The 12,461-nt window shown below is 41.0% G+C and overlaps 1 protein-coding gene across 3 annotated transcripts in view; it reads left to right on the top strand.

Moving 5' to 3' along the window:
• The window catches only part of POMT2 (protein O-mannosyltransferase 2), a 29,122-nt gene that overhangs the window by 4,849 nt on the left and 11,812 nt on the right, over positions 1–12,461 (top strand). Inside the window, exons 5-12 of one of the 3 annotated variants that reach the window (XM_029964201.1) lie at positions 1,686–1,845; positions 4,488–4,594; positions 5,551–5,633; positions 6,748–6,857; positions 8,854–8,920; positions 9,564–9,633; positions 11,045–11,123; positions 11,887–12,038. In XM_029964201.1, the coding sequence (XP_029820061.1) occupies positions 1,686–1,845; positions 4,488–4,594; positions 5,551–5,633; positions 6,748–6,857; positions 8,854–8,920; positions 9,564–9,633; positions 11,045–11,123; positions 11,887–12,038 (828 nt within the window). Of the gene's footprint in view, positions 1–1,629; positions 1,846–4,487; positions 4,595–5,550; positions 5,634–6,747; positions 6,858–8,853; positions 8,921–9,560; positions 9,634–11,044; positions 11,124–11,886; positions 12,039–12,461 lie in introns of all 3 variants that reach the window. The other 2 variants (XM_029964200.1, XM_018082793.1) reach the window with 2 other exon arrangements.

Below are 12,461 nucleotides of genomic sequence, written 5' to 3'. Positions count from 1 at the left end.
GGTTGGTCTCTTCTCCCAGGCAGCTGTCAGCAAGACGAGAGGGCGTGGTCTTAAGCTGTGCCAGGGGAGGTTTAGGTTAGATATTAGGAAGAAATTCTTTACAGAGGGTAATCAGGCATTGGAATGGGCTGCCCAGAGAAGTGGTGGATTCTCCGTCCCTGGAGGTCTTTAAGATGAAACTGGATGTGGCACTTAGTGCCATGGTGGTGGTAGTGGATCAAGGGTTGGACTTGATGATCTCAGAGGTCCCTTCCAACTCGGCTGATTCTGTGATTTCAACAAAAATAGTTTATGTAGTTTTTGGAACTGCAAATCTTGAACATGAAGGTTAAACGTTTTAAAACTTACAGGAAAGAAAGCTAATAAAAGATGCTGTAGGTCAGAGAAGGATGGTAGTAGCTTATTCAAGGTTTTGGTCCTTACTGGAAAAAAATATTGTTATTTTGAACCAATTACTTTGATTCCAGGCTAGAGAAACACAGTTTATCTGTGACTGTAATCCTATAAACACTTATAAAAATCCTGCTGTCTGAGGTAAATAGTATAATTTGTTTAGTTTAGAGAAATTGTTACAAAAACTTTGAGAGAAATAGAGCCAGGATGTTTCTGAATAAAGTAGTCAAGTTGCTGAGGATATTTGCCATAGACCCATCCAGAGGGGGATGGTGATTTCTAGGTATTGGTATATACCAAAAGGCTTCTTCATGGCTGGGCTGCACAGAGTAGTTTCCCCACAATGCATCCAGAATTCAAAGAAACAAAACCTCAGAATACTGTGTTATATGTGAGCAATTCTTATTTCATGAAGCGTTCCAAGAACTGATCATATCAATCTTAGTGTGACTACAGTACACATGGCTAAAATGCAGCCCCTAGTGTCATGTAGGCCAAGGCCATCCTCATCTACAACACATACCCCAGGGAGTGCAAGCACTAAGTTACAGGGCAGCCCTTGATCAGCTCTGTGGGCTTTGACCTGAACTTATTTTTCATATGTTACAGCTAATCCTCTTGTCAAAGTAGTTGATATCATGCAAATTAAACGCCAGCTCTCTAGCTATAGTTTTGCTTAGGTCATGGGGATTCAAAATGCAAACATCAAGGCATTAGGAACTGGTAGGAAAAAAGGTTTTAAATTCTGCTGTCATCCTTTCTCATCTCTTCTCAGTGGTTCAATTTTATTTCAGTTTCTAGTTTGTTTGCTTTTTGCTGCAGCTTTTGTTTGTGCTTCAGATAGATGTTTTCCACTATGGCCTTCCTGCTTTAGTAATGGTGCTCTTTTTCTCCTGTTCTCCCCTGTGTCCCTAGCTTTTTGTCAGAAGTAAGTTTATGGAGCAAAAGTCTTGTTTCTTTTTCATGACTTCTGTGTGGTCAGACTTTCTTCACACTGGCATTTTAGCTTATACCTGGTGTCTATGTTTCCATCCTCAAAGGGGAGATCTAGGAATGTCCTGTTTTAAGTGTTGGACCCTTCTGAAACCTGTATAAAGGTTTCACAAGCCTGTATCTGAAGACAGTATCCTCGCATGATTCTAAAATTAATGAAAAACTAGTTTTTCTATTCTTCCTGAGAAGATGGAGTGTAATTTTGCAGGATAATTTATTTGCTGTTTATTTTCGTGATCGCAGATGCCCGTTCCTGTAGCCGTCATTTTGTTTACTGACTTTCTGCACTGGTCCTGCAGGCCATTTTCTGCCTCCTGGTGGTTCTGGCTGAGTCTGACTGGCGTGAACCTTGCTGGAGCTATGGGGGTAAAGTTTGTTGGCCTTTTTGTAGTCCTCTTGGTAGGCCTGAACACAATCTATGACCTATGGGACTTGCTGGGGAACCTTAGTCTGTCACTGGTGAGTTTCAAAGGCTTTTCTTTACTTTAAGTGTTTCTTTGTTTTGTTTGCTTTGTAATTCTCCCAGTCTTTGACAAGGCTGTAGCTACTCAGACAGTGATACTCTGTGCAGCAAAAAGGGGCTTCTGATGTGGATGATGATAAATAAAGATTAAGGTTATAATGAAAAAACTATTGACAGACTTCTGGAAAACAAACAAACAAACTAACTTACATTAGCAGGATGTAGTGTCATAAAAGCACAGCAAAAAGAATGTTCCTTTTTCCTTAGAGAAACTGTTACCTTTCCAGTTGGATGATTTTTCAGTCTAAGCTAAAAATGCTCATTGGGAATGGCTTTAAAATGGCCCAAAGCAAGATGTTGTCCAGCACTGTTACATGAGCTTCTGAGGAGTGTGTGCTACCTGGCAGACAGGCATGTCTTGCAGCACTTGGTTTGCATAAGCAGCGTGAGCTCAGGCTCTGCTTTGTGAGAGTTAAGGGTGGATAGGCCTCAGAGCAGGAGCATGCTATCCCATCAGGAGTCATAGAAATGCTCTGCAACTTACAATATCCATAGCCAGTCCAGAGGATGAAGGCAGCCATACCCTCCTTGATTTCACATATATTTAGTTCCTAGAAGCTTTAAAAATTTGCTAGTGAGTTTGAGCACCCTGTCCTAATATATTGTATTTTACGTTTGCGGACTGTGAAATCTGCTTTTTTGGAGAAACACCTTGATGTACCATTTGCTGTCTTGCAACCAGCAGGAAAACAAATTCTTCAGTCACGTCTTTTAAAAGGTGTTCAGTTCTCCTCTTGTCTCAGCCTCTTCTGAAGCTTGAAAATTCTTCTTTTTTCACTTACTGTTTTTTTCTTGTTTGTCTCATACAGTGAGGGTTTTGAGGGACTTTTTCTATTCCCGCTGTGTGATTTGTTTTTCTTTGATTAATGTGAATCAATATGGGCTGCAAAGATGCAATGTTCCAACTCTGGAGAAGCACTTCTTGAGCAAAGTCACTTAATTGCATTTGAAACGGCACAAATCCATCATGTCTATGCTTTCTGCCAGCAGACGGCTGCACAGTGATTTCATTTGTGTTGCTGGAAGCAAAGGCAGCAAACCCCTGAGTGTTACACTATATAAAGAAATTTACTCCAAAAGGTAGATGCTTTCTGAATAGCTATTTGTCAACCTTGGTGCTTGATGAGAGAGGAAAAAAAAAGTGAGGATTAAACTCCTGAAAGGCTGAATAACTTAATCTCTGTATTTGTTAGGAAGCTACTCATGATTATGTACAAGCAATGTTTTTGGGACTAATTTGATTTCTAGAATTCTCAACTTATCTTAGTCTACTCTTCTGGTTTGCTCAATGCTGTCTTTCACGTGCATTTTCTTTTTGACTTTGCATTGAAGTCTATAGTTAAAAAAACTACAGACTTAAGTGCAAAGTCAAAAAAGAAAAATGTGATGTCAGAAAATTTTCATGAAGATTGAAGCATATTGAGACTGTTTTAAGCAGGCAATTGCAGATTAGTTCATGTGCCTCTCCAGTGCATAAACATGGCTAAGTACCATCAGTCAGCATTTTTGGAAGCGTCCAGTGGTTATTAAGTGTTCTGCTGGAGTACATGAGCTTAACAACTCTTTCCTTTGTTGACTTCAGTGAGTTCTTAGTTTTGTAATATGTTTAGTTCCTTTTCCATTACTTCTGAATTTGTTGGATCTGGTATTGAGGGATGGAGAATGAATAGCTTAATGATTGATTGTGTGATAGCTATCATGTAAAAAAATATGGAGAATAGCAAGTACATCTGCTTTCATCCACTTTGAAGTTAGTGTGGACATTTAGCAAGCAATTTTTGCTGTTTTACTTGCTTTTTCTTCCGCAACTATTTATTACCCACCCTGTGTTTTACATTATTTACTCTACTACCGGTAGTGTTAGTGGGATGTGAATCAATAATGCTTGGGCATCTGTGTAAAAAACATCTTTTTAAGTGATTAAAATAAAATACTCTGCTTTTGTGTTGAGATAGCTGAAACAGATTTTGCTGATGACTTTTCTGTAGCTTCTGGCTAAGCAGCAACAGAAGTTGCAGTGTGAGAACATCCTTGCTAAGCAAGGTGATTTCTGTGACTGAAGCATATCTAAGTCCCCAAGAAGTCCTGGTTACATTCACATTTGCATAGAGAAACTTTCTTGGAGAACAGGTTTTCATTTTCCCTTTTGCTTAGCTTTGACAGTTACTATTTTGGAAGCCATCTCTTTCCTGTGATTTTGTGTCAAGATGTGTACCACTGATAAACAAGTTAAGGTCCTTGTTTTCAAAGTATTTTCAATGAGAGCTGCCTAACCTCATTTGCCAAAGTTAGGGATGCTCAGCACTTTGCAACGTTAAACTCTCCTATTGCCTGTTTTTGTCTTTTTTCTCAAGACCCTGAAATTTCAAGGTACCATAAGTCCAGCTTTGGGAGATACATTGCCAGGTCTGCCTCAGCTTTTACTTCTCTCTAGGCCTTGTTGAGGTAATTCTGCAACCTCCTGAGCTTGCTTGCATGTCAAGCTCCAGCTTTAGGACCACTACTCAGAGTCCTGTGAAGTAAGGAGAGGAATTGTTCCTGCGGCTGCACTGTTTGATCCAAGTTGTGTTTGTTACAGGTGATGTTTGGAAAACATTTAATGGCTCGTGTACTTTGCCTCATCGTGCTCCCACTTGCTCTCTACACGGCTATGTTTGCTGTTCATTTTGCAGTATTAAATAAAAGGTATTTCACAATGTTTTCTGCAGAAGAAGAGTCACTTGTTTTTGCTTTTGATTAAAGGCTACTGATTATGTATTTCTCCACTTTCAGTGTCAGAAGCATGGCCACAAGCTGTGTCTTTGTTTAATTTCCTTCCCAGACTTCTGCATTGTTCTTACAGAAAGGCTCTGGCCAAGCTGGCAGTGAAACTGAATTTTAATTTGACACTTTCTGAAATGCCAAGCTAGTAACCTAACCAAACTCTCTGTCTTCTTTTTTTTTTCCCCTTCTCTTTCCTGGACCTGAAAATGTCTCAACTTCATTCTTTGTCACTTTGTAATTAAAAAAAAAGTCATTGCATTCCTGAAAAATGCTTTGGCTGTGATGACAAAAGTAAGGCTGAGTGTGCCCAAAGGGAAGGCTCTTCTCTGAGTGCCTGCAACCAAGGGATGCTTTTTATATGTAAAGAGCACAACAGCTAGTAAAATGGCCAAGTAATGTTTTCCATATGCCAGCATTAAGAAATGAGGTGAATATGCATTTCACTATAAAAAAATAATTTAAAATTAAATCTGTTATTTTTCAGTTAAAGTCAACTGATCTTACCATTAACCTCTTAGCAGAAACAAGACTAAAAGAGCTACAGAGAGAGGCTTTGTTATATGTATCCTGACAGTTGGTCAGTTTATTTGTTGTAAGAACACTCAAAGATCTGTGTGGTGCTTTTATGCAGTGCCAGCAGCTACATTTTTGTGACCTCAAGTCCTTGCAGCTCTGGACAATTTCCTGCAAGACTATCTCTCTGCTATGATTCACAACATTAGAGGTGCATCTAAAGGAACTGCATTCATTCTTCTTCTGATGTCCTGTCTGCTTTTGTTGTTTTTCCTCTGTAAAAACAATTTGGTAATGCATGACAGAGATTTGTGTGCTTGTTTATCTGCATTCTGAATTGTCACATTCTTTGCTGTCTTTTGTAGTGGCCCTGGGGATGGTTTCTTCAGTTCAGCATTTCAGTCCCAGCTGATCGGGAACAATCTTCATAATGTCTCCATTCCAGAGCGTGAGTGTCCAAACAAATAAACCAGTCTGAGTGTTGTCAGTATACATGGGGGTTTAAATAAAATGGCATCTCCTGTGACTCAGTGCAGGAGAGTGCAGATTATGCCTTCATGGTTGTGCTTAGATCTATGCTGTTCCTCTGGGCAGTTTTACGTATTGCCAGAAAAGAAGGTGGCTGTGTTCAGTGCATGGTCACTAGCTGTTTCATCATATTCCTTCAAGAGGGAAAGATGACATTTTGAGGGATTTGACTGTTTTGTGTGCATGCATCTTGTTATTTTTTGGCCTTAATATTGCTTGAGACAACAAAAATATATTTGTCCTATTCACCATAAGTTTGTAAGGTATTCAGATGTGGGATTTGTTTTCAAAACATGTGTAAATCAAAACTATTGGGTTCTTTGTGACCCAGTGTGCCCCTGGTCCGGTTGTGTTCTATTCAGCATGTATGTGAATTTATGGGAAAGATGGCTCTGTGATTGTGCCCTAATCCTCATCTTGCCTAGGGACTACTGAGCCTTTAATCTGGTTTAACTGTTTGACACTTCATCTTTTCTCTGGCTGTTCCCTGCTCCAGAACTGCTACTGGAAGAGCATCAGGTCCATTCTCCAAGACAGAGTTCTCTCACTTGTGTTGGGAGGCTATGAAGGAAGGTGTCTTAAGCCAGGGTATCAGCTCTGCTATCTGATAGCTCAGCTTGCCTTCCTTCCCTCTTGTATTGCCCTAGGGGTCAGCGATGGAGTGCTTCAGTGTAGTCATGTGCTTTTTAAACTTGATCATATTTTAATTTCATCATATACTCTTGGAAAGCCATCTCAAGCCTCCCATTATTGAAATTGCATACAAAAGAACTAGCACTTTTGTTTATGTTAAAACTCAGTGGGAGAGTTTTAATTGTTTAAGCCAAATGTTATATAACAGTTTCACTGAACTGTGGTTGAAATGGAAGGCAAGCTTGCAATGAGCCCTGTGGAGTAACACGTCAAACAGGAAACAAACTTCATCAAAACGGACAGGACAATGTACATCTGATTGGAACACTATAGACTAGCTGGGGGAGATACTTAGAGGAGAGCTGCCTTATGCCTTTTTTTCCTCCTTCCTTCTCATGCAGACTTGGCATATGGGTCTGTGATCACAATGAAGAACCTTCGGATGGCAGGGGGATACCTTCACTCTCACTGGCACCTCTACCCAGAGGGCGTTGGGGCCCGCCAGCAGCAGGTCAGTGTGCTGTGATTGTATTGCCTGTGACTGCAACCATTGGCTCACTCCCTTTGCATTTAGCATTAGGGGCCAATGTGACAGGAGCTGTGTATTTATTTAGCATCTGTTACCCCCTCAGTGCCACAGCTGTGTGCTTGGCCTGGAAGTCTGACTAAAAAGGTTTGAAGACAACCTACCACATTGCACCAGAGTGGTGACTTACAGTAATAAGGCCTTGCTGTAATGCAAGACCACTGTCCATAAATGGAGGCCAAGAGGACTTCAGAATAGTCTTCCATATGAAAGTTACCTCAAGGAAGGCTGTAAAACTTATGTTTAAAACAAATACATTATGTTATAGGTTTTGTTGCTTTATATTAAAAGCAAGGGACTAGAACTGTTGTGTATTGTTTTTACTCCAGCCTCTGGTCTCTGTGACCTTACATGAATTCCTCTCTTTTGTGCCTTGCTTTCTGTATGTGTCGCCCAAGAATTTATAAGGCTTTGCTCATTAAATTAGATATCTGTACATTTGTAAGCTAATGTAGCCATAATGAAAGTATCTGAGCTGAGGGCTTCTCATTAAATAATTAAGCAATAAGTGAAAGTAGAAATCAGAAATCACGTAACTATCTCTAAATAAATAGTACAAAAATTAAGTAAATTTCTTATTTTTGTCCATCATCATCAAGCTTCACAAATCTTTGCAGCTTCTGCACCTTTCCCAAGATATATTTTACAATTGTTCTGAGCTCCTTGAAAGAAAGTTGCCAGAGAAACACAAGTGTTTGGTTTTTAACTCCCTTCTGTCTCTGTGGTGAGGAGGAAGTTTTCAGAAGTGACAGCTTTATCTCAATCTTCTTCTGCTGTTTGTCACAATGAAAATTTCTAATACTCTCATGTAACATTGATATTTATTACAGTAGATTGAGATGTCATACCAAAACTGGCTCAAGTATAGGCAAAATTCAAGTGCATAGCATGCCTTACGAAACTAAAAGCAGGGAAGGGGAATTTGAAGAGGACACTAATGGGAGTTCCTTGAGGAAAGTGGGAAAGGGTGGAGATTTCCCCCCTGTGCTCCCTACTGTGGTGGTCGGACAAGGGTAGGATTCTGGGAGAGTCTTGGGGCTCTGGAGAGGGGAACAGAATTTAGAACTTGGAGATTTAGGGAGGAAAAAGTGATCTCTTTGCCCCTACCTTTCCCCCATCTCCTGATGGCTTAACCTCAAGGTATGAGGTTCTACCTCCAGCTCTCCCTTTTTACCTCACCCTCACACACTCATCTGTGTTCTCTCACCCACCCACTGGGACATCTGCTCCCATCTGAGTGGGAGGCACAGGTCTGGGTCTGGGTCCCACGGAGCAGGGCTTGCTGCTGCTGGAAGAGGAGAATGAGCCAAAGGGACTCCGTTCCTCATGCTGTGGGAGCAAGCATCCTGGAATAAGATGGTCTCTCGTGTCCATGGTAGCAGTAGGCGCAGTTACTCTGTGTGAGGCTGAGCAGGCTGGCAAGGATCAGCTGTGTAGCATGTGCAGCTCTAACAGCTGATCCCTGAATCTTACCTTGCCTGGATCTTTTGGCAGAAGTATTATGGTTGTCACAGCCTATTGTCATGCATCCAGTGCTGCTTCCATCTTCTGGCTCTGGTCAGTGATTATTCAAGAGTTCAGGTTTGAATATCCTGTTGTTGTAGAAGGACCCATTGGAGTGAGAGGAGGTCAAACTGTATGGTTGGAGGCTGTTACTTATGATGCCTGTGAACCATAAGTGTAGTGCTTCTGAGCATATACACTGTACACTGTACAGTGTACACTGTACACTGGCTAAGAGGGGTGATCTGGGTTAAAGAGTGGCCCCAATTGACTTTCTAGGGGGCACAGTCATAAAAGTAATCCCAGCATTTCTGTGTTATTGGTCCATTCATTTGGGACTTCAGTTTGCTGGGGAATGTGTGTCTGCTATCACCAGCTTTTTTCTTGTTTCGTAAAATAATAATTGCTGTCCTTTCAGGTCACTGCCTACTTACATAAAGATTTGAATAACCTGTGGATTATAAAGAAACATGATTCAGATACAGGTAACAAATACCAGTGAAGTGCCTTTTATAACTACTGCTTCAGTTTTTCGCATAAATATTCTGAGTTCCCTCCAGGACAGAGTATCCTTCATGGAAGTGAGAGGGAGAGGAGGAAGAACAGGGGGAAGCTGGCTCCATCTTGATTTATGTTGCGTGTGTCTACTGTGTTTTTGGTTCTTCTCTAGATTGTACAGTTGAAATAAATAAACTTTTCTCAGCTTAAGGTTGCATTGACAATTTTTCAGCTGGGTAGGGCCACAAATAACAGCAGAGAGGAAATTAGTCTGAACTCAGTATTTTTTGCAATCTGTTATTGTGGCAGAGAGTCCTGTGGAAGTTGGGTCCTGGTAAATTCTGGTACACTGTATTTAACAGATTTTTGGGAATGATTGCTTGGGACGAGATAAGAGTACTGAACATGACAATCTATGGTTCGTACGTACATCTGTTTTAGAATATTACCTAGTGTAACTAAGGCATGTTTTCCCTGTCAGTTTCCTTTTTTTTACCCACCGCCTGTGTATCCACACAAAGTTGTTTGCTTGTATTGTCTGCTTCAGGCATGAGCATTAACAAGAAACTTTCTAAGACCCTGATGTGTTTGTCAGGACATTGATATAATTAGTTTGCCTTCCTTCAGCAGATCTGTCAGACCCCTTGAGCCCTGTGGAGTTTGTGAGGCACGGAGATATTATTCGTCTGGAACATAAAGAGTAAGGATGATTTCTGGGATTCAGAAATTACATGATTGAATAGAATTGGTGGGAGATTTGTCCTGCTGGAGACAATGTGGTTAGGCCAGCACGAGCAGGCTGTGTGACAGAGGTATCTGTATATCTGCATTTCCAGTGTGAGGTTTGTAGAGGTTTTTTTTCTATGGTTTATGTTTGAAAGTTGTCTTAAATAGGAAACTTTTAACGGAACAACACAACTTTATTAGAAATACCTGTGTAAGCAGCAGAGATATTTGTTCTGCTCTGTGAGGTGTGATACTCCGGGGTAACTCTTTTGCAGAGAAGCAGTTTTGAAACCCTCATTGGGTGTGGGCTTGTGCCCACTCTCTGAGTTTTCTGGGCAAATAAAGAGTGAGGTGGTTTTTTTTTGGTGTACTGCAAGTGTCCTGTTCCTACATGCATAGGCACTATCCACCCGCTGAAGTTCTGAACAGCATTGAAATCACAGCAGTGAAACACTGAATGAAAATGTCAGCTGGTGCCTTCCTTCTCTGCAAGGAATACCTAAGAGGAACCAAGTCACCCTAGTGACTTGATGTATGGTTTTTGTCTAGTCTAATATCACTGTGCCAAAATGCCTCATGCTTTCACAGCTTTGATTTCATAACAGGACCTCAAAACTTGTGAGCCAGGAAATCACCGTCATGTTGTATTCAGTATGGCATCTGCACAAATAATTGCTTAGGTTTCCGAAATTATTATAAGACCATTTTTTTAAATTCCTTGAATTTGGGGGTTTACTATCAAGCATACGATAATGAGTATGATAAAAATTGATTAGGCAAAATTGGTTAAGTCGTGGTGAGGTCTGCAGAGCAGGAGAGGAAGCAGCGGTGCTGCAGAAGAGATGCAGCAGGTGGCGCTCGCGTTTAGGACTGACTGGGATATGGCCAGGTTTCTCTGGTTGCCTCAGTCACCAGTCTGCCTGGGGGGGAGGCTGGCTACCTGCACCGTGCTAATGGTGGCCACTGATTCCCCCTAAATGGTACAGTCTTTCTCCTCAAAAGCAAAACTGATCACAGAAGGTCAGGATCTTGCTTTTCTTCTTACAAGAGCAAATCTGTTTGTCCCACCTTTACTGTTAAAAAAAAAAAAGTCCACAGCAAAACAAAAACCCAAGGTCTTCTCCACTTGGAGGTGATAGATTGTAGCTTGAGGGTTCTATTTATTCATGCTGTCATCCTTTTCCACACTGCCTAGTGTGGCATAAGCTCAGAGTTACATGGTGGGAAGTGACAGATGCGATCAGTGTCCCCCATCCTGTTTAGGCTGAATCCTGCCTGCCCTCAGCTGGAATTTGGTGGTTAGAGCAGTGGCTGATCTCTGAATGACTCAAACCAATGTTCTAATTACAAATTGACAAGGTTCAAAAGTTTTAATTTCGTTTCAGAACTTCTAGAAATCTGCACAGTCACCAGCATGAAGCTCCCTTGACGAGGAAGCATTTTCAGGTCACTGGCTATGGAATAGTAAGTGAAGGCAAGATAGAAGAAAAACTCCTTTTAGGGAGAGTTCGTATCATGCCAAGGGGATTTATTGTTGGTTTTTTTAGTTTGTTAGCCAAGGTGATAGATGGGCATCTACCATCCTGAAGGAAAAACTGATTTAGTGTGAAATGGCTTATCTCATATTTAAAGTCTATTTAATGTGAACACAGATAAAAACATAATTTAAACTTTTACTGCCAGTCTAGCTTTGGCAGCATTCAACTCCAGAAATGACAAACTGAGCAACCTTGAAGTTGCTCTGACAAGTATTATTTTATGTATTTGGCCTTGTCACATAGACAAGTGCCTTTTTGAAAGAATGATGACAGAATTTTGAATCATGAAAATGAAATCTGCTTTGCGGGTTGAATTTCTAAATGCAAGGATCTGTTGCCTAAACCCCTTTTATGAAGCAGCCAAGTTACCCCTGTTTATGCTGTAGTTCTGAACCACAGTCAAGCATGAATTGGAAGAAAAAAAATTAAAGTTGGCAAGATAAAGATGTATTTGTGAATGCTTGCTCATGTCTAGAATGATGTCCTCTGGATGGGGAATCTCTTCTGTGAAGTCTGAGTGAGAGTAGTCTGGGCTCATTTGTTTAACTTTGCCACCATTACAGTTTCTGAATTTGTTATTTGCAGTGCTTCAATTCTGTATGTTTTCTAGTTGGGGGGGGGGTTGTTTGGGGTTTTTTTTCTGGTTTTGTGATTTTTTTTTTTTCTGCAATGCTATGTTTGCATGATAGAATGGAACAGGAGACTCCAATGATTTCTGGCGGATTGAAGTGGTGGGCAGAAAGACTGGGAAGCTCATCAAAGTCCTACGGAGTCAGATCCGGTTAATCCATGTGGCCACAGGGTGTATATTGGGCTCTTCTGGAAAGACTCTGCCAAAATGGTAAATAGTTTGTAATTGCCCTCCACCCCAGCAAGGCCTTGAGCTGACATGGTCCTTTACTCAATGATACTTTTAAACTAAGCAATAACCACATTTCCTCCATTTTTTTAAAAGAATAAAAATGGAACTAGCAGGTACTAAAAATATAATCAGAGGGGAAGATCTGGGTTAGGGTTATGCATTCTGTTACAGTGAAGGTATCATCATGGCTGGGCTTCACAAATGAAGATTTGGGAAGGACTCTACCCACATTTGCTGCAAGCACAGTGGTGGCTAAAGAGGCCAATGCAAGACAGACAAGTCCAGTTGCAAAAGGCACAGCAGAAAGACTCCTTGGATGGTATCGGCAAGACACGGTTCTTTCTGCGTTGTCTTTTCTCCTCGAGAGTGACCCTGTGTGCTTTCTCAAAAGCATCAGCAGCG

Source organism: Manacus vitellinus, unplaced genomic scaffold (genome assembly GCF_001715985.3).
Source record: "Manacus vitellinus isolate BGI_N305 unplaced genomic scaffold, ASM171598v3 scaffold_6_pilon, whole genome shotgun sequence".
Lineage (NCBI taxonomy): Eukaryota > Metazoa > Chordata > Aves > Passeriformes > Pipridae > Manacus > Manacus vitellinus.
This window is presented reverse-complemented; position numbering and strand designations above follow the sequence as displayed.